The sequence below is a fragment of the Ascaphus truei genome, chromosome 12 (genome assembly GCF_040206685.1).
Source record: "Ascaphus truei isolate aAscTru1 chromosome 12, aAscTru1.hap1, whole genome shotgun sequence".
Classification (NCBI taxonomy): domain Eukaryota; kingdom Metazoa; phylum Chordata; class Amphibia; order Anura; family Ascaphidae; genus Ascaphus; species Ascaphus truei.
In genome coordinates, this window is record NC_134494.1 from 51377954 (window position 1) to 51400853 (window position 22900).

Below are 22900 nucleotides of genomic sequence, written 5' to 3' on the forward strand. Positions count from 1 at the left end.
GCACTCACATCCTAGCCATTCTTTTAAGTATAATAAAATATAGATACGAGTTGGAGATCGCTGAGGTGTTTGTTTGAATCTCAACATTTGCTCTCACTCAATATGCTTTCAAGACCTAGGAAAAGTTAACAGAGCATTAAAGGTAACAGCATGTCACACATAAATACTGAGGGTGATACCGTGTTAGCCCATAGAAAACAAAAATGTTTATTATAAAAAATAAAAGCTAATGTAGGGTAAACATTACACAGTTTAATGATTTTACAAGACAATAGCAGGCTTTAAGGACCACCAAACATCCTTCTTCAGGCGTATATCACCTTGGAGTAAGGTGATATTTGTTAGATAATTCTGGAATAGGTTCTACCACATTGAGTAGAACTGTAGAAATGTTTCCAACCTGGGACTGACCAGCACTTCCAGGGTCATATATTCTCCAAAGGGTTTGCTCCAACAAACATTTATCAGAATGGTTTCTCCATACAAAGTTCTTCCTGTGTATCATACAGTGGTGTGAAAAAGAAAGTACACCCTCTTTGGATTCTATGGTGTTACATATCAGGACTTAATAACAATCATCTGTTCCTTAGCAGGTCTTAAAATTAGGTAAACACCACCTCAGATTAACAACAACACATGACATATTACACTGTGTCATGATTTATTTAACAAAAATAAAGCCAAAATGGAGAAGATATGTGTGAAAAACTAAGTACGCCCTTACTGCTTCCATAGGAATTAAGATGCTAAGTAGCAGACAGGTGCTGCTAATCAAATGCCCTTGATTAATTGATCATCAGCAAGTGTGACCACCTCTATAAAAGCTGAAGTTTTAGCAGTTTGCTGGTCTGGAGCATTCGGGTGTGTGTTAACACAATGCCAAGGAGGAAAGACATCAGCAATGATCTTAGAGAAGCAATTGTTGCTGCCCATCAATCTGGGAAGCGTTATAAGGCCATTTCCAAACAATTTAAAGTCCATCAATCTACAGTGAGAAAGATTATTCAAAAGTGGAAAACATTCAAGACAATTGCCAATCTTCCCAGGAGTGGGCGTCCCAGCAAATTCAACCCAAGGTCAGACCGTGTAATGCTCAGAGAAATTGCAAAAAACCCAAGAGTTACATCTCAGACTCTACAGGCCTCAGTTAGCATGTTAAATGTTAAAGTTCATGACAGTACAATTAGAAAAAGACTGAACAAGTATGGTTTGTATGGAAGGGTTGCCAGGAGAAAGCCTCTTCTCTCTAAAAAGAACATGGCAGCACGGCTTAGGTTTGCAAAGTTGCATCTGAACAAACCACAAGACTTCTGGAACAATGTCCTTTGGACAGAGGAGACCAAAGTGGAGATGTTTGGCCATATTGCACAGCGCCACGTTTGGCAAAAACCAAACACAGCATATCAGCACAAACACCTCATACCAACTGTCAAGCATGGTGGTGGAGGGGTGATGATTTGGGCTTGTTTTGCAGCCACTGGACCTGGGAACCTTCCAGTCATTGAGTCGACCATGAACTCCTCTGTATATCAAAGTATTCTAGAGTCAAATGTGAGGCCATCTGTCCGACAGCTAAAGCTTGGCCGAAATTGGGTAATGCAACAGGACAATGTTCCCAAGCACACCAGAAAATCAACAACAGAATGGCTGTAAAAGAACAGAATCAAGGTGCCGTAATGGCCCAGTCAAAGTCCAGACCTCAACCCGATTTAAATGCTGTGTTGGGACGTTAAGAGAGCTGTGCATAAACAAATGCCCACAAACCTCAATGAACTGAAGCAACGTTGTAAAGAAGAGTGGGCCAAAATTCCTCCACAACCATGTGAGAGACTGGTAAAGTCAGACAGAAAACGATTACTTCAAGTTATTGCTGCTAAAGGGGGTTCTACAAGCTATTGAATCATAAGGTATACTTAGTTTTTCAAACATGGCTTCTCCATTTTGGCTTTATTTTTGTTAAATAAATCATGACGTGGTGTAATATGTCATGTGTTGTTGTTCATCTGATGTTGTATTTACTTAATTTTAAGACCTGCTAAGGAACAGATGATTGTTATTATGTCCTGATATGTAAAACCATAGAATTCAAAGAGGGTGTACTTTCTTTTTCACACAACTGTATATCTCACCTTAAGGAACCCAGGCTCGGCTGTACAAGCTGCCTAATGCTGCATGCAGAAGCATTCGGCAAACTCCTGTTCAAAATAAGGTTGGAACCTCACAGTGAACTCACATTTATACTCCCATGTTTTAAGATTAGGCAAACTGTGTGTACAGTGTAACAATAAAGAAAACCAGTCGTACCTGGGTTGTATATGGAAAGGTATTCTAAGCAGAAAACACGGCACTTTGTACTGTAGGTCAGTGGTGAGACCTTATCTAATTTTAGATGATTCCTTTTATTTCATTCAAGCAAAGTTTGCATTGTGATCTTCTGCTACACATACAAAAATAACTTTACAAAAGTCAAGTGTATTTGAACAGTTCACTGTATTACAGAAAGAGCCACAACTCCATGCAGAGATTTGGTGTAAAATTACAATACACACGAGTATTTTCCACTGAGATAAAGTGCATTTGAGAAGATGGAAGTGATGTCTCTGAAAACCAAATTGTTATTATTTCTTGGTTATAAATTACAAAGAATAACCATAGCTGATAGCTATAGTGTAATGACTGCTAGAAATCGGTTCTGCCATGCTGGTAAATAAATGATAAATCATGCAGGTTGTAGGAATTTCTTTAAAATTATGCATCTGTTCTGCTGCTAAAGGGACATCACTAAGCACTAGAGCAGGAGTGGGCATCTCCAGTCCTAAAGGGCCCCCAACAGGTCAGGTTTTAAGGATGTCCCTGCTTCAGCACAGGTGGCTCAGTCGAAGCAGGGATATCCTTAAAACCTGACCTGTTGGGGGCCCTTGAGGACTGGAGTTGCCCACCCCTGCTCTAGAAGCCACATCCAGCAACAAAGAGACTTATTATTTAAAAATTAGAGGAGATATAAATGGACACTAAATTAATGCCTACTGTGTTCATTTGTAATTCATTTGAAATAGTACTTTCATTTACTGTAGCACATGCACATATACTGAAGCGCTCCTAAGATACTGTACTAATGAATAATTAAAAATTAGCAGTACGGTAGGTGAACGAAGCTTGTTAACACAAATCTTGACAGTGTCCGCAGGATCCCTGCAGTGGAATAGTTCTGCTCGCTATTTTAAAGGATGTCACTTTCCTTTCAGAAGTTGGCACGGTTTGTGTTAAATCAGGCTCACAAACTGAATGTGAAGACATCTTGGCAATGCGGTAAACCCTACCAGTATATTTTAACTTGAAAATCAATGTGTATTTATGGTTGGATATTATCACACAACATTGTACAGGAAATGTCTTGTGGAGGGTTAGTATAATTTATGCTTCCTTCTTCTGTATGTGTTGTCCTTCAGAACCTGTTTTAAGACCACTGGCATGAACAGTCCGTGGGTTCTTGGATGGAGTAGTTGACCCATGTTGAGTTTCCACTACAATGTAACTGTACGACACGTCTCTGAAGCCCAAGTTCTCGACAGCATTTGCAGAACCTGGCGTATGTGTTGATGTTGTAGTTATAGATGCTAGCGGAGGGGCACTTCCCATCACACGAAACAATATTTACCTAGATTAAAAACAAGATAGAGAAGTTTGGTCCATGATGTTCATGTCAATTTAACAGGACACTTGTTTCAACCAAGGAAGGTAGCTGAATAAACAGCACGGCACTGTTTTCTTCCATATTAATTTAAATGTATTGGATAGATAGAATGTAGCAGATCTGGAAATGTTGCTGGAATTGCCGCTAAGTGTCTGAAAACAGAGCAGCACGGAAAGATAGTGTGACGTGACATTACTTGCTATTCCCACTTGTTGTATTGTTCCGGCTCCGGAGGGGTAATAAATATTTACAAGCCTCTAAGGATGATGGCTTCTTTCTGCAATGCTTCCTTAAACTTTATTTAGACCATGTGCTATTGCTTCAACACAATTTACAGATGCAGATACACGAGAGGCTCACAGAGCACATGCAGGACTCAATTAATGCAATGACCTAGAGGAGCTCCATGTTTGAGGTTCATTTATCACAGAATTTCCTCAGGTTCTTACTCTGTTAACAATCTAGTTTCTTACTGGTTGGTTTTTCCGCTTTCTCTTTCCTTTGACTTGTTTGGTTTACTCCAGAAAGATAGAAATCAGCAAGTAGTTTGTGAGGGAATCATGAGAAGACATCTATGGGTCATCACATTTGTCCCACCACGTACCATATGTTACATGGTATTGTACTTTAGATATTAACCGTTCAATCACAGTGCATACACCACACATCTTAATGAATTGAGCTGCGCACAATACTTTGTAAATATAGTTTAATTGCAAACCATTAACTATGGAACACTGCAGTCTTGTCACAAAAGTTAAATATACATTTATTAGGAATATTAATGCACTCAAACTAGTATTATACTAAATGAAAAGGTATGATGTAATATTTCACAACTGATCAGCTTTCTTTGGGGTTTTCCTTGATGAAGGAGAATCACAAAACATTTACTGTGTAATTGATGACATCATGACTGATGATATGATTAGATTTTGTATGCCTGCTAAAGACTTGTTGTAATATCTCTTAAAATAAGAAAAACACATTCATTCATTTTTTTCTTTTCTATCATAAGGGGTCAGTACCACGCTTTAATGTTTAAAGTTCGTATCTTATGAGACTTTTTCCATTTTTATTGTACAGTGCATCTTGTAGCCTATTTTTACTGTACAGATACGCGTTTAAAAAATATTCTTTACATCCATTAGTAATTTTGCAGGAGACGTAGTTATTACAGTAGGGTTATATTGCTACATTGTATTTTTAACTAGAGATGTGGGTAAAAAAAAATGCAGAAAAAAAAAAGTGCAAGGTCACATGACCAACGTCTAATTTTTTTTTTTTTTTTAGTTTCGCTAAATTTCAAGCAATTCCTGCGATAGGGTCTATTGCGCACACCTTTTTTGTTCAGAAAAAAAAAGTCCAGCGAAATGTTTGCAAATTTGCAAAATTGACACACACTTTTTGAACAAATGTAAGCTGCACACGCGAACAGTTTGCAAATGTCTAATGGTAACCCGACTATTATTGAGTTCATGTGGATTTTTGCTGTTGATTATCATCAGCTTCTCAAGGTCAATATCAACCAAAGTGGCCAGGTGGCGACACAGCATTAAAAGCATTGGCTCACGGAAGTCTCTGGAGGATGCTAATATTAAATATTACTATCAGGAGCCATATGACTTCTGTGTATGATTGGGCACATATAATTTGCAGGTAATATCACATAGAGAAACGGGACTTCTCTGAACTTAGATTGTAAGCTCTTCAGGGCAGGGCCTCCCAGTGCCGAATGGGGTAATTTACCTGTTGCAATGACCCCATTGTTTGAAGCTTATTTACCTTGTGTTGTAACTTTGTAAAGCGCTGTGTACATTATTGGCACTATATATTTAACATTCTACATACATACAAGTGATCGCCTCTGGTCATGCCGGCTATGGATTCCCGTTAGAGAAATAATAATACCGTCCATAGATTCCCACCCCATACTAGCAGTGTGGTTTCATTAATAAGGGTGCTATATGAAACAAGTGAATCAGAATGACATCAGCACCATTTTATTCTGCAATGTACTGTGTATGATGTAAGGCTGTTGGAAATGTTTTCTATGCATCATCATTTTAACATGAATATTTGTATTTTAAGTACAGCTATGAGCAATCGATCCTCTTACCGGCGTGTTACTCCTGCAATCATTTTTTCTGATGGTCATTCGCACGGTCACCCTCTTGCAGAACTTTCCATCTTCCTTACCTAAAACAAAGGACAGTACCACTTGTAATAGAATGTGTGGGTTAGAATAGAACAATGTGGCTTCTGAACAATAATGTAAATAGCTGTTATTTACTTCAGAGATGTCTGATAGTATTGCAATGCAAAGGAAGTAAGAAACAAACCCAACCATGCAGCTTTACATTGGTAAGGAGAAAAGTGCCCCTACATTTCAAATTGTCAGTCATATAGGAACATTCTTTAAGCCAGTAATGTGGAACACATCCATAGTAACCCCTGGGTGTGTCCATACTGACATTAATGGTTTCTGCACAGAAAGTCATTGGGTTTCATGTAGTCTGGATGGGGAGAAACCATGGTGTTGAAGCCTAGTGGTACTGCACAGTATTTGGATATTACATTGTTGTGTAGTTCTGGGAGTCCTTGCTGCCTTGGGAATGAAAAGTCATTCCAGTGAAACCAACCTGGTGCCCTCGGCAGGCATACTGTACCTGACCCAACATGAAGCAGCCCTTGGTGGTTCTTCAGAAGATATCTCATAAAAACTGACCACACAGTTTTCTTGTTGGGTATGAAAAAGGGTAGAGACGCCAGCAAAGGTAGAAAACTAGGTTATATTGAGTTGGTTATACTGAATGGTCCAGAAAAGAAGGATTTAACAGAGAAGCTGTTGTGAGATACAGCCTACTACTGTACTTATCTTACATATGCTGAGTGCTCAATGATTGTAAATTGGCTGTTTCTAATTTGTGGTTTATTCAGTGGTATGTGTCACGCCATTTTGTCTTTGATTCTCCAAATAATCAAATATGGATTCAAGTTGATCAACCCATACCCAACTAATCTTGTTCAAAATGTATAAATTGAACTGCTTAACCAAAGTCACCGTCCATTAACTAGAATTGTTTTTTTTTATATGATTCTGAAATGTATGATTTAAATGAGTAAGATTCATTCCAAGCTTAAGAAGAAGGTTATGATAAAGCCAAGGAGTACAACAATAATGAGAGAGAAAAGAAAACCAAGAAACCACAGAACTGTTGGACAGAGAAGATGTATCTGATTGTTAGCACGGACAGGTCAGCATGCCCAATATTTACAAAGCAGATCTCCCATGTTTTCAAATTTAAATAGATCAATTGAATTCATTTATCAAAACAATTTGTGTAGCAACAACAGGTGCCATTAATTATTGTAATTAACCAAGACACGATAGGCCACACAGAGGTGTGAAGGTAGCACAATTCAGTTCGCCAATGTGTTGTTTTTTTTGTTGCTTTGCCCAAAGTTTTTAGCCGAGCAAAACTGGACACTTTCACTCGAATTTTGTCAATATCTGGTGAATTTTGCCAGAGAATGTACTGAATGCTTAAAACCAGACCCTGAAATCAGGCAGAGAGGGAAAGAGAAGAGGGAGAGAGGTTCACAAGTATCTCTCCTCATGGGGTATATAAGGCTGCGGCCCCAGTATTTACTGCTACACGCGTGCCTGCCGGTGCGTGCACAGATAAAAGCCACGATCGGCAGTCTGTAGGGGAGCAATGGGAAGCGTGGGGGGTGAGGCTATTATGGAGGGGCGTGGCCATGATGGGGCACATCTGCCCTTCCATTGGCTGCCCGCCGACCCTGTGATCTTATCTTCCCTGCCAGCGTACGCATCATTGCGCTTTGTGCACCCACACACACACGGCCACTGCAGCCTGCCTCATAGAGGGCTGTGCTGTGTGGCTCGCATGCTGGAGCGGGCGCCGTAGCAACCACTGGGGACCTGGCCTAAGAGACACTATTTGGCGGTATTTCGATCTCTCCTACCTTCTCTCTCTCCTTCCTCTCCAGCAAAGCCCTATTTAAGGGTCTGGATTAAAAATTGCAAATTCGTTGCAAAACTGTACGATTTTGAGGCCAAAAATTTTCTGGTTTGCGAACTCAGTTGAAATATTGGCACATCTCTAACAGGCCATACGATTTATATTATAAACTCTTCCCTTTACCTTGTACTGCTCTTATCTCTACCGTTTGGACTTTATTTTCCCTGTTTTGTCATTTTGTAACGCTCTGTGTACACTGTTGGCGTTATATATAAATATAATTATACATACATAAGGCAACATACAGTCTACTCAAGTCAAGTCTGCTATCTGCTAGGTACTGGTGATGTATGGTAGAAGTCTGCTTAGTAAATATGGGCCTGTATGCTCGCATTAGCCCAGACGGACACACAGGGACGCAAGAACATGCATGATACACATTGTACAAATTGTTCACTGGGTTTCTACCAGAAGAATGGAAAAAGAGAATCACATTTTTATTTCACTGACTTAGAGCAGGGGTGCTCAACTCCAGTCCTCAATCTCTCCCTCCCCCCCCCAACAGGACAGGTTTTCAGGATATCCCTGCTTCAGCACAGGTGGCTCAATCAGGGGCTCAAAGACTGAGCCTCTGATTGAGCCACCTATGCTGAAGCAGGGACTGATTGAGCCACCTCTGCTAGAGCAGAGATATCCTGAAAACCTGACCTGTTGGAGGTGGGGGGAGAGGGAGGGGCTTGAGGACTGGAGTTTAGCACCCCTGTCATTGAGACAACACTTGTAACCACCTCAGAACACAAAATGCTGGGTTATTCAAACTTTAAAGACCTGCTTTTTGCTGTTTGGTCTGAAATATATCAATATAATATGTGTAAGAACAGGAAACACATATTCTAATATTATAATAGAAATACGAAAACATATATTGTAAACATAGCATAAATATTGCAGCTTCCTAAAAAATAATTGCATAATCCCATCATTTTGTTTCCTGCATAGTCTTAATGATTTTAGTACATGCAGCAAGCGTCATTACACATACAGCTTTCAAGAGTACATTGTTGGCAAACAACAATGCACTGCCCATTCTGTACAGTGCAAAGGGGAAATGATTTGAGCCAATCACAGATATACAGTCAGTGCTAAAACAAAGTGACGTGGTACAGAGTTTAGGTCCTAACACTCATGCCAAGGAGTACATTGTTGGAAATCAACAATGCTGCTTGTTTTTTTTCCCCCCTATTTATTTTCTCCATAAAATGTACCTTGGTTGCAGTTAAAACTAACTGTAGGAGTAACTTTGCTAACAGGAAATGGGAACATAGATTTTGCAGTACCTGTCAAAAATGTGACATTTAGAACAAGTTATTTCTTGAATGTAAAAACAGAGATCTTTGCTAGGTATTCATTTATTTGTGTATGTCCCACATCTTATTAATTCAGGGTTTAAAAACAGCATTTTTTTTGGAACATGTAAGTAGAATGTTGAGCTTCGGGGTCTTTAAATACTGAGCATCACATTTTATATAGTGTGCAGTCCCATTTAGTCCTCAGTGTAAATAATGCAGATGTTGACAATGTACATGGAAAGCTATTGATCCACGATAATTTTCATACAGCAATAAACATGCGCCAGTATATAATTAGTTAGTACAGTAATACTGAAGGAATAAAAGGAAATTTAATGGCTGGGGGGGTCTGGAACACACTATTCTACCTATAAAATGATTTGTGGAAAAGGTCAATTCTGAGCACCAAACCCCCCGAAGTTGGAAGGATGCTGATACAATTACAGGAGCTTGTTGAAGCTGCCGGTAAAGAGGCAATCCAAGCTAGTGATTTTCCATTTTTATTTTTATTTTTAATATAAGATTGAAGCAGGGTGTCTACGGAGCTGAATCCAATTAATTTCAGCTCCAGGGACCCCTTGCTTCTGGAGAAGCCTCAGTTGGGGGTGCCAGTAGCTGCTCCGTTCAGCTAGCAGGGTTCACCTAATGGCGGAGTTTCAAAGCTCCCGACCCCTGCAGGGCCAATAGGAAGCCGTGACGTCATCAGGTTGGGCTTCCTATTGGCCCGCGCAAACACGGGAGCTTTAAACATCCCCATGATAGCAGCACCCCCTTCGGAGGACTGTATCTCAGGAAGCAGGGGGTCCCGGGCTGAGCTCTAGAGACCCCGTGCTGAAACTCCTATATTAAAAAAAAAACAATTCTAATTTAAAAAACAAAAGCATGAATTGAGCCTTTAAGGTTCGTTCCCTCTTAGAATAGTTTACCGTTCCATTTCGGAGCCTAAGGCAAATATCTCACAGTGTATGTAACAAATATGTCACAGTGTATGTAACAAATAGGTCACAGTGGGGTTCAGACCTGGTTCATCTGCTTGAGAGACTTACAATGCTGCTATGCCATTGCTCTTACAGTCTGCCATTTTTCTGAAATAGGTGCACAAAAGCATTATTTGTTTAAAACAAAAATGTTGTCGGGCAGGAGGTCATTTACAACTAATATTTCCATTGAAGCCTTGACCCTGAAGGAGGGGGTGGTTATATTTTGCGTAGGACTGTTTCACCCATCCTCGTAATGTGATCAACATTTTGGAAACTACAAACCTACCAACTTTCAAACGGACAGTGAGCTTACTATAAATATGTCTAGAATCTAAACTCTAGATGCACTTCAACCATACAGTATCTTCTCCTTTATTGCATACAGTATGTAGCAGAAACGTGTTACTTTACATGCAGAGGTGCCAGCCAGTGAAGCTGACGTGAAATGGAATACAATACACAAGCTATTATGTTACTCACAGGTTTTGCAGCATCCATCTAGAAATGATACCACGTATCCTCCCATCTGGGAAAATAAATACATACAAATACGTCATGGCAAGAAAAGCGTGTTTAACCATGTCCGCCACCAGCCGTACATAGCTCCCAGCATGCATAGCAGCAACACCACCTATCAATGCACTGGTGCTAAAAGGAAACAATCACAGTGAATTATGCATATACGCATTAATCCCTTCAGCACAAAGGTGGACAACAATGCATGCGAATACACACACCATTCCGGCATGGAAGTGCCTACCTTTCCACCAAATCATTACTATACCGATTGTGAGAAGCAGCCACCAAGCATAGCTGACGGACAACTAGTTTATGAAAGCACACATATAAAATTTGAGACATGCAGGCCCATATATTTCCCAAGAGGTGATATTCCATAAGGGACCATCCAGCGCCATAAGACATCTTACAGCATATTCACTTGAATGGGGTATAAGGTGTCTTCGAGCGCCTAAAGTTACCTTCAGAAACAGCGCCGCCTAGTAACTATGGGCCGCCATCTTTACTACAGGTCATTTTTATGGTCCATAAACAGTGCCTCAGAGCAATAATATCACAGCAAGAAATAAAAAAGTTACCAGCAGCCCCATGCAACTACAAATCTATGCTACATCGCTATTAGTGTTATATTGTTATAGCTTGCTGAGCACATACAGCAAATCAGAGGAAAATAGCATTGTAATATTGTGATTCTGACTCCTCAACAGCTGAACAGTTCAAAAAGCAGAACGCTGACTATAGCAAATCTACCGTTTCATATAACTGACTTAGTTGCTTTTGGCCAGAGTAAGAAATAATTGACACACTACTATTGGGTGAGGATTTCCTGACTTGTATTTTAAGTACCTACTGTAGGTCAGAAGTCTGTGTTTATGAATGATATGGTTTTTACATCTTGCTGTTGCTGCCCGTTCCATATACAGTATACTGTATATGTTTAGTTCTTTAACATGCATCAAACTATTGGGCAAACAAATGCTTAAAAATAGATTTACGGTGTGAAAATGAAATCTCTCTCTTCAATAACTTTAGAGAACGTTCTGTTCTTTTATAATCCAAGGAATGGGTTTGTACATAGGAAGCATCATAAATATTCCACTGTTTTCGAATATTTAGAATCCTTTACCAAATCAGGATTGTGGTATACACACAGATGTGAAAACGTGTAGCCCAAGTTCGCAAACCATGCAAAATGTGCCCTTTTTTGCACAGTTAACATTTTGCAAGCAGTTCGCCCAGTAAAAGTAAAAGACAATTCAGAGCCCGAAATATTGTTGGTGAGAGAGAAATCCATGAATATTGTTTGAACAAAGATTCGCTGGTGAAATTCGCCAGTTAGACAAGTTCCAGCGACATTTTCGGAACTTTTTGGTCCAAAAAGATTGAGGGAACTTTTCGCAAATGTTAGAACTTTTTGGAAAAGTTAGAGCGAAACGGTGGCAAAGTGAATCGCTGCACCTTAAAACATGTCCGGGTGCAGAAATGTTCTAATCATATTACAGAAGTTACCCGGCTGTAAGCTTTCCTATCTGATTTTTTTATTGACCTAAACTGCAAGGTCTCCTGGAGTAGAACAACGGAGTCCTTACCACCAAGAGCTCCCCATTCAGGAAATAGTCACCTCCAAATGTGTGTCCCCGCACCTTAGGGACATATCTATAGGGCTGCTATAGTGGGCAATTTTACACATTCTTATTGGCCAGTACCTATTTTACTTCCAATACATGACAGCAACATCAACATTTATTGAAGCATGGGTGACCACTGTTGGTGGGGCAGAGATAATTTGCCCCAGGAGACCTCCCCGCCGGTTTAGTTAGAGGGGAAGTGACTATAGCCTAGATTAACTACATTTTGCTAAGCTTACAACATACTTACAATTTATTACGGCAAGTTGCATTCAGGCCTAGTAAATATGGCCATACTGTATGTGTCTGTTTAGAAAGGCAAGAGGTTCATGCTATTTTGTAAGTGAATTAAAACTTCACAGGAACTATTTTAAGGTTTCAAGCCAGCTTCTACCTAACTTCTAAACATACTGTCCAGAGAAAAACACTGACCTTTATACATTCTGTTTCATTAAATGGCGGACAGTTGATGGCAGATGTGACCAAAACTGGTCCTACAGATGTATTTGTGCAGTCATATCTGACACATTTAGAAATCCAAGAAGAACCAGGCTACATACAAGGCAAAAAAAGGGGAAAAAAACAAGAATCAGGATGAAAGTATGCGTGTACACATGTGTTTCAGAAGAAATGATCTGGGGGGAGTATTTATGTTAACTGCTAGACGGAACAAAATAATAAGACTTGAACATGAAATGATTCCTGCCATATATTAACCCTTCATTATAATTATAGTGACTGTCAGCAAATATCTGCTGAAAATTCAGTTTTCTTTCATTCTACTGTACATGCACTCCTTATTTTTGGGCCTTTTACAGTAAACTAGAAATGTAAACATGGCAGAGCAGGAGGTGCACTCTCCATTTGGGAAAAGGCGACCGAATGGCGGGATCAATCTAAATGGTGGGTTGGTGCTTTTTTTAAAAAGAAATCAGACCAACACAAGTGCAGTATTTAACATTTATTTTTAAAGTTTGGATGTTTCCATTTAAGCCGTGACTCTGAAGGAGGAGGAGGTTGTTATAGTTTGTAGAGGTTATAGTTTAGACCAGCGGTGCGCAAACTGGGGGACGGGGAGCGCGAGATTGCCGGCGTGGGGCACGAGGTTTACAGAGGCCCTGCGCGCTTCCCGAAGGCACTTAAATTAAGTGCCGGGGAAGCGGCGAAGGCCTCTGGAAACTGCACCTACCTTGGCCCCGGCAGCTTCTGGAGACGTGTCGCCATGGCAACGCGGCATCAAACATCGCCACGAGGTCATGTGACATCATGTTGGCAAAGTGATGTCATGACGCCGGAGCCGAGGTAAGAGGGGGGCGGAGAGAGGGGAACAGCCGGCGGGGGGGGGGGGGGGGGGATCACAGGTTTAGACTGTTTCTTCCATTCTCATGATCAAACTGATGCTCACCCGTCCATAACGGATGACTTACTGTACTAAGAATTTAGGAGAGAGGGAAGGAATTTAACATGCAGTATGGGAAACAAAAGCCAGATTCTAAGGGAAGAATAACAACTCCCAAGTCTAAAAGTACAGCATTTGGATTACATTTTTATAGTTCTAGTACTAGATTTTTAAGCCTTTATTCACCATGATTGAACGTTTTCACCGTTTCTAGTCATTACCAGAGAAGGAAAAGTGGTGAAGTTAGCACTCAGGTGCTCTATCACATAATGTGTTGTCTTGTGTTGTGTTGTGTTGCGTTGCCTCCCTCCACAGATACATTTTATCAAATCCCCAAAGTTCCAAATTCAAACCCAACTTTTATTGATGTGCAATAAAATCTATCATATAAAGCCACCATAAGCTAAGTCAGGGGAGCACAATCTTTTTTTCCCCTGCGCCCCCCTGCCGTCTGTCCCCCTCTCTTCGCACCCCGCCCCCTCTTACCTTGATTCAGGTGTCATGACATCACATTGTCATGGCAACGTGATGTCACATGACCCCGCGGCGTCATTTGACGCCGCTTTGCCATGGCGACGCGTCACCAGGAGCATCTGAATCAAGGTACGTTAAGGTTTACAGAGGCCCTGCAGCTCCCTCAGCATTAATTTAAATGCATTCGAGAAGTGCGTGGGGGCCTCTGTAAACCAAGAAGGTGAGAGTAAACCCCAAAAGGTGAGACTAAACCCCAAAAGGTGAGAGCTTCAGCAACTCTACGTCTCATACAAGGAAGTGTTAAATCCCAAAGTGCCTAATCCCAACTAGCCTGCCCAAGATAAAGAGCCTCCCTCTTCTAATATGTACAAACGGGATTTACGTGAACACCTTAATCTAGGCAAAGTGAGGGAATGCTGGGCTGGAATTGAAAAGGCGAAATATGTCCCTAATATACTGTGTTATGGCCAGAGTAGGGATAAAGGAAAGATATAACCCCAGTCCCCTATGCACAATCCAAATGGGTCTATGGCCTGAGAAATAGTTCTCAAACATGAAACAGACAGAACGGAAGGACTAACTCAGGAAGGACTAACTCAGGAAGGACTAACTCAGACCCATAACATGGACAGTAAAAAAATCGAATGGAATGGCGATCACCGCAAATTGCTCTTTTAGCGTCGTATCCACAAAGCTAATTATATGCAATAACAACAGCTGTCCTACATCTCATTAGAATAGGGTTAACGTCATGTTATTGTAGGATAATGCTACATTATCTTCCAATATCGTAAGTCTTGGCATTAGTCCTATTCAGACCTTGATATAGGACGGTTGCTGGAGCGGAGAAAGGAGAGGAGGCAATAACGCCGGCAAATAATGCTTTGCCCATCCAGGCACGGCAAAATCCCTATTCCAGGGGGGGGGAGTAACACTAAATTTAGTGCTTAAAAACGTAACAAATCCCCAAGTTAAATGTAACAGATTTAGGAGATTATATGGTGATGAATCGTTTGCATCTCATTATCACTAATATCCGTTTTACTGAAGTTAATGATATGCTCTTTACGAGAGAACACAAGCTACAAACACTACTTTGTAGTTCATTGTGTATACAGTGTTACTTATAAGTTGACGATAAGTAAGGGACTTTTAGATTAGCCTTATGTGTATCCCTAGCATTGCTTAATTCTCTTATGTGCCTTTAGCCCCTCTGTTGGGAGGCTATGGTACCCACCCACCCCTCTCTCCATGAAGACATCCCAGCCTGCACCCTCCAACCTCAGAGCAGGACCTCTTGTTCTAACACCTTCCCTGAAATATGCTTCCCATTTCTGCACCTTGTTGAAACTTTTCATGTTTGAAAGTTTCTATCATACCCCCCCTTCCCTCTTCTCTCCTCCAGGTTATACACATTGGAAGTCCTTTAGTCTTTCCTAATAAGGTTTATGATGTAGACCATACACCTTTTTAGTAGCCCTTCTTTGCACAACCTCTAATGAATTGCTGCCCTCTGGATATAAGGTCTTCAGAACTGAACACAGTACTCTAGGTGTACTCCCCACTACTCTCTTTCTGCTGCTTATACAGTACCTCCCCCTTTGCAGCTTATACAGTACCTCCCCCTTTGCAGCTTATACAGTACCTCCCCCTTTGCTGCTTATACAGTACCTCCCCCTTTGCTGCTTATACAGTACCTCCCCCTTTGCTGCTTATACAGTACCTCCCCCTTTGCTGCTTATACAGTACCTCCCCCTTTGCTGCTTATACAGTACCTCCCCCTTTGCTGCTTATACAGTACCTCCCCCTTTGCTGCTTATACAGTACCTCCCCCTTTGCTGCTTATACAGTACCTCCCCCTTTGCTGCTTATACAGTACCTCCCCCTTTGCAGCTTATACAGTACCTCCCCCTTTGCTGCTTATACAGTACCTCCCCCTTTGCTGCTCATATAGTACCTCCCCCTTTGCTGCTCATACAGTACCTCCCCCTTTGCTGCTTATACAGTACCTCCCCCTTTGCTGCTTATACAGTACCTCCCCCTTTGCAGCTTAGAATCCTGCTGGCTTTCCCCATTGCTTGCCTACTTTTGTCCCCTGATATAATGGGGCCTACAGTACAGTACGTGTAGAGCATCATTAAATGCAGTTTTGTCGTACAAATTACGCACAGAACACTATCAGATTCATGCATCTTGGTGCAGCAATGTAAAAAATATATAGTGATGTCTTGTGCCGCACATGCGTCAACTTTTCTTCTCCAGAGGCGTTAGAGGCGGAGTTTAGATGTTGCCGTGATGCACATTTTCGCGTGTATTACAAAAATTGCAGACATGCGCAACTGCTCTGCGCCCGAAATTTGTCAAAATGGTCAGTCAACATTTTCTAGGCTTATAAGACATGTAAATAGGAACAAACAATTCTTAACACATTCATATGTATGAACATGGCGCAGACCAAGCAAAGAAGAAGAAAGTGGGCGCCAAGTGTAAGAACAGGACTGTAGACATTCCAACATATGTTAACGATTGAGCCACTGATTGTGCCACCTGTGCTGAAGCAGGGATATTCTGAAAACCTGGCCTCTTGGTGGCCCTTGAGGACGGGAGTTGCGCCCCTGCGCTAATGATTTTGGATGAGAAATTGATTTTTATTTTCACACAATGCCCTCTTTCAATGTGTTTGTTAAATCCTTTCTGTAGCCCTAATGCCTCCCTGGTCCCTTTCGTCTATAGTGGTAAGATGTGCGGATGTCTTAAACCGTGGGAAATTGGCCCTTTTCTAGTCGCGGTTCGCTATAAATTGCCGTGCATTGTCACTGAACCCTGTGATTTCATTTAATATGCTAAGTCGCTAAATTCTCTAATATCTCTAGATTCGCTCACAAAATTCGTGAAAATCACTAGATTTGCTCACTGTGCGACGATATTTCTCCGAAAGCTTACTGATTTGGCCATATAAGCCATCTGAGGCTTGGGAAACGTTTCAGAGGAAATTGAATTTGGGGAAAAATAAAAACGCTTTAAATATTGCGAATGAAATTTGGACCGTTTTCCACATCTCTAGCTGACATTATACTCTGTGCAATTAATCCTGTATTCTGCTCCTGTATTCTGTTTCTAAGTAATAAAAACAAATATGAAAAACTTGTAATAATGTTGCCGGTCACACACAACTACAGTACGTTGTTTAATATGAACTGAAAATATAACAAAACTAAAATAATGGTGGCTTTATGACTTTGCAACGTAGTAAAAATTCATTTTAGCATACGCAAGTGACATTTATTCTTTATTTTTACTTAAGAGTGCTGGGGACCCTCTTGGAGTTTTGTGTGGATATTTGGAGGGTTTAGGGTCCCTCTTTGGTTCCCACTGCACCACTTACATCATATTACATAGACCTGTTTCTCGTTTGAGTGCTGCTTATACTCTATACTTTTTAAAATAATGTTGGCTTCAGAAATAAATATCACTTCACTTCAAGGTATTCAGTTTCCATCCATAATAGCCAATTACTTGAATGTTTGGCTTCTAGCTGGCATCATTGTACTAAGGTTTAGCAACAAACGTCAACCTACCATGTGACTAAGGAGTGTACCATTTACTACAGCGTAAAGACAAGATACGTTCTTGCACTGACCACAGCATGTTGTTAAATCTTTGGGAGGTTCATATACTTGGTTCTGAAAAACAAAATGCACAAGTTAACAACATTTGTTGTACACATGATAAAATATTTGGATGTTGGGAATGAAATATGCCCACTAGTGTAAGAAACAGGTGTTAAATATCTCGGCACAAGGCAGTGCTGGCCCAGTGCCATCCTCCATAAAGGCTGTAGGCGATGACTTTAGCGTTCGCTTTTTTGGGAATCCAAGCAAGTGATTTTTGCTTTGCACATTTTTTTTAAACACAGGAATAAAGCAGAGGGTCTCCGGACCTGAACCCCATTCATTTCAGCTCTGGGGACCCCCTGCTTCCAGAGATACAGCTGTAGAGGGGTGCCGTTAGCCGCTCCATGTGGCTAGCAGGGATCATGTAATAGTAGCTTTTCAAAGCTCCCGTGCCCTGCGGGCCAATAGGAAGCTGTGACGTCATCAGGTTCAGCTTCCTATTGGCCCGCGTGACACAGGATCTTTAAACTTTGCTGAGATACCGGCACCTCTTTCGGAGGTCTATGTCTTAGGAAGCATGGGGGTTCTGGAGCTGAAATTAACGAGGTTCATCTCAGGAGACCCCCTGCTTCAAACCTATGTTAAAAAAGCAAAAAAAGTGCACGAATTGCTCTGTTAAGTACAGTGTATGCTGTTGGGTGCCACCCTAACCCCAGATAGTTGAATATAATGAGAATATTTTTATATCTGCAATGCTACATTTTTGAGAAGAGTAAGGCCCCGGACATGTTGCCTGCGTGCTTGCGGAAGCGTGCTGACGCACGCTCCCGCTCAGCACTGAGCCCCTACAGCCGCAATTAGAGTGGCTTTAGTAGGGGCTCACCTGCGCTTCCGTGCGCTTGCGGAAGCGCAGGTCTTGGGGGAATTTAAAATTCCCCCGCTTGCCGGCGAAACAGGCCGGTCACATGAGCGGTTCGCCCAATGAGGGCGAACCAGCTCCGTGATGTCACTGGCCCGCCCCCGGCCAGTGACGCGCCCGCCCCCGGACCGCCCCCGGACCGCCCCCTGACGGCCCCCTGACGGCTGCTGAGAGCGCTTGCGGTAAGCAACCGCAAGGCCAGGGAAAGCACCCGCTTTCCCTGCGCCTCAGCACGCCAGCAGGGACCATGGACTCAGCCTAAGAGTTAGGACAGAAGACTAAATAGTGTGATACAGACACACAAAAAGAAAAGAGAATGGTAGTGATAGGGAACAGAGAGATAGGCTGAGGTAGAGACAGAGGATCGAGTCACAAAGTTCCCCATTCAACAAGATGTGGCCATTTCCATTGCACAAGAAGATTTCAGCTCCATTCAACTGCAAAAGAAATCCATTGCACTAAAACGATGTTCAAACGTATCAAGCCGGAATGTTTTACGAAGCAGCAAAGACGGTTTCATAGCATATTCAATATGTGCCAAATAGTTGTGGACAGAAATGAAAGTGGCCAAGCACAGGTGAGCACGAGAAAAAGAGATGGAAAGGAAGGACAACAATGAAAACAAGTATTGGACAGAGATACACGCTGTGGTGTATGACAGAATCTGGAAAGAAACGTGAAGGTTAGTCTATCAAGCCCTCCCACGCTGTAATATAGAGTTCTATTTGTTCAAGCGAACATCTGGAGAAGAACTTATTATACTGCATATTCCAAACACGGAGAGTTTCATTAGTTCCCAAACAGAAAAGTGGTTTCTGGGAATACATTTCTTTTAAAGTGTTTAAAGGATGTTCAACAATTTCTGTTGTGAAGTGTGAGACATACAGTAGATGATGTGCGTTCAAGGGCGATCCATTGTCTATCGTATAACGGTGAACTACTTACAGCTTCACACTTGGCTGCACAGTTTGTGGAAGTGACATTGATCTCGTGGTACTTGGTAACTGGATTAACCAGAGACGTGCAATGTGAGGAGTGACAAACGCCATTGGATGTGTGCTCAACGATGGTCTGCCCCGGCCTCAGAATGCCTTGGTCCTGACTCAAGCACACATTGTCCTTCACTAAAACAAAACAAATGTCAAAATAAATACTGTGTATCCCAGATACCGTACTCTATATACTTTGAGCAGACGCGGCAATCCACGCACATCATGTACACATTTTTTTCACGTGCTACCTACACTTTCAGGACTGACTATTTGAAGAACTTGTGCTATATTAGAACATGGTTTGACAAATAGATAGGGAAATCTGTCGTCAGGTTCCTATAAAGGAACATTTGCGCATGTGCTCAGCATGCAGCCTCCAAACACCAACATATGTCTTTATTGTAAAATGTTACGAGGTTATCAAACAATATCAGGTAATTTAGAAATATAGCGGTCCCTATCTGCAGAATCCTCATAGGGATATATATTTTTTTAATACTAAATTTACTGAAATCTTTTAGCTATTGATAAATGTCGTCATACTGTATGTAAAGCAGAGGTTTGATTGTCAAATGTAACATGAATACCGTATAAAAGCTTGAGGGTTGGAACAGCATATCATCAACTTTTTTGCTACAACTGTGGTTCCCAGAACCCCCAAATCCAAATGACTGAAGCCTTTGGGAGCACAAGTTTATAATAACCACTTCAGTTTGTTCATTCAATATGGAGACTTGGCCGTAAAACCCATAAAACAGTAAGTATGCCACAGAATAGCTTCAACCAAGGGAAATAGCAACCCCCCAGTACTCGTGTAACTATTTTCCCAAGGGAAATACGTCTATTGTACGAGAAATACAAATATCACTTGTGGGAACATTCAAGTCTAATGTAAGAATTGGCAAGTGTAGAAGAAACCTTTATTTTGTTCTGGTGGTACAATAATAATAAATAAAACTAGTCTTTGGCTACTGACCTGAGCGAGAGTTTCACAAGGCAGAATGGGCTAACAATGTCGCAAAATTATTCCTAAATGTGGCTGTTTTGCAAGCCTTCAGTGAAAAGTCACAATTAATTAGTGCGTGTGGCTTATTTATAGGCTTAGCAATAATTACAACATTTCATTTTCTATTTTATTTTTTGCTTACCACAGCTATATTTTGTGCAGTTGCAAACATTTGCTGTAGTGTTTTGGAATTCTTCATCTATTTGCAGTTTTTCTCCCTGGCAGAAATGGGGGGGAAAAATGGTGTTAGGATTTTTTTTGTTTTTTTCCAGGTCACAACATTTACTGTACCCAGGAGCAAACGGGTGACACAAGGGATTTTATTTAAGACGTATTATCTCTTTCCATTTAGGAATTATTTGATGGCTTGCTTAAAAAATTGCTCAATGTCTGACTAATTGTTTTAATAGTTTCCTCAAGTTGACCACACAGCATTTTATTATCTCTTGTTTGGGTCGACACTTTGAGATATAGACCCATATTTACTGACTGGTCCGGGTTAGGTCATTCGAGTTAGTTGTAGTATGGTGTTTTCAGTCTTCCCGCGCTTGAAGGTGTCTTGTGGTATAGCACCGCTTAGTAAAGGTGGCCAATCTAAGACATGGCAACGCTGCACCCCATATCTTATCTTGGCTGCTGCCAATTACCCCAAATTACTACAAATAGGAACGGACAGGATACCTCTTACCGATACGCAAGCTGAGGGGAGGGGGAACTGCTCGTCTTACGTCTTTGTGTACCAACAGTGTTGTACAAATGTGATCTCTAAAGACAAATCTGTTTTTGGACCTGCATTACACAGCAGCTGAAGTTTCCAAGGTATAGATCGTAAGCTCTCTGGGGCAGGGACTCCGTCACCAAATGTCTACTTTTATGTACCAAAAGCTTATTACTATTATGTCTAGAGTGTTACTGCTGTAAAGTGCTATATCTATCTATCCATCCATCCATCCACCTCTATCTATCTATCTATCTATCTATCTATCTATCTATCTATCTATCTATCTATCTATCTATCTATGTATCTATCTGTCCGTCCGTCCATCCATCCATCCATCCATCCATCCATCCATCCATCCATCCATCCATCCATCCATCCATCCATCCATCCATCCATCTATCTATCTATCTATCTATCTATCTATCTATCTATCTATCTATCTATCTATCTCTCTATATATCTATCTATTTATCTATCTATCTAGAAAAATAAATAAAAAGAAAACAGCAGCGCACAGCCAAAAGGGAGCCAGGTTTGAAAAAGTATTACAAAAATCTTTATTTAATGATGAATGTCACCCACAGAAGGTGTGAGACCCTCCTGCGCGTTTCGCACCGCCCTCAAGGAGTTTGATAGATGTAGACAGAGTAAATATTGTTCTCCCATTTCATTTTGAATAATTGCTGCTTACCAGTTTGCATTGAGGTTTTGCGATTTTGTCACAAGCACATTCTGTGGAATTAGAAGAGAATTGTATGAATACTATGACACTAAACACTAAACTACTATAAAGCAGTTCAAGCTGCCGTTTAAAAAAATAATAAAAACAAATTCCATTCAATATGTGCATCAATACAATCCGCACACTGATAAGGAATTAGCTAAATTGCCGATCGGTCCGTTCTCCTGTGATCGATCGGCGAAGATTCGGCTCGGGGGTTCACTAAATGGCTGTCAGTGCAGCAGAAGAGGACCAAAGAGGCAAAGTTCTGTGAGGAAGATCATGTGACCAGGCATTCACTAGATACAATTGGTGCACTGCTAGAGAGGGCAGGGCTGAAAAAGGGGTGTGCCAGAACCTGTTTCAGAAGAGGAAGGGGATGTGACTTTATAAATGGTTGCTATAGAAACAAAAATGCTTGTTACATTATAATACATTAAAAATGTAATTTCAGAGTGGTTTTAAAAAACATGTAGCTTGGTCTGCAGCTTTAAGGGCATTGAATCAAATTCTGATTGTCCTCTAAAAAATATTAGACTATACAGGAATATACATAAAAAAAAAATATTTTAGAACATAAGAACAGACGAGCCAAGATAATAAAAGTGGTAAGTGGCATTCTGACCTGAGTGTATGCACACTGTAGTTCTTTTGACAATTAATGGAAAGAGTTCACTGCATCAAAAAAACTAATCCTCACCTAAAATCATTAGTGGAATATGTTAGTACTGTATGTCCTATTCATGTTCCTCCGTTCAGCGCCTGTGTCCTTATTATTTGTACGGCGTGCGTCCTATTCCTACATATGAATGCTTTGAGAATAGTTTGTGTTTATTTGCATTTGTCTTTTATGGCAGAAAATCGTGAATGTCAATTTTTACGCATTTTGTATACATAT

General features: G+C 41.0%; 1 protein-coding gene across 2 annotated transcripts in view; it reads right to left on the reverse strand.

Annotated features, from left to right (window-relative positions):
• Window positions 1-2905: 2905 nt before the first annotated feature.
• OTOG (otogelin) overlaps window positions 2906-22900 on the reverse strand; it is a 214438-nt gene continuing 194443 nt past the window's right edge. The window contains exons 49-56 of one of the 2 annotated variants that reach the window (XM_075567699.1): window positions 21973-22013; window positions 20703-20778; window positions 19508-19686; window positions 17608-17712; window positions 12589-12708; window positions 10490-10535; window positions 5814-5893; window positions 2906-3658 (exon numbers count right to left, since the gene is read on the reverse strand). In XM_075567699.1, coding sequence (XP_075423814.1) covers window positions 3458-3658; window positions 5814-5893; window positions 10490-10535; window positions 12589-12708; window positions 17608-17712; window positions 19508-19686; window positions 20703-20778; window positions 21973-22013 — 848 coding nt within the window. In that variant the 3' untranslated portion in view covers window positions 2906-3457. The remainder of the gene's footprint in view (window positions 3659-5813; window positions 5894-10489; window positions 10536-12588; window positions 12709-17607; window positions 17713-19507; window positions 19687-20702; window positions 20779-21972; window positions 22014-22900) is intronic. The other variant, XM_075567700.1, reaches the window with a different exon arrangement.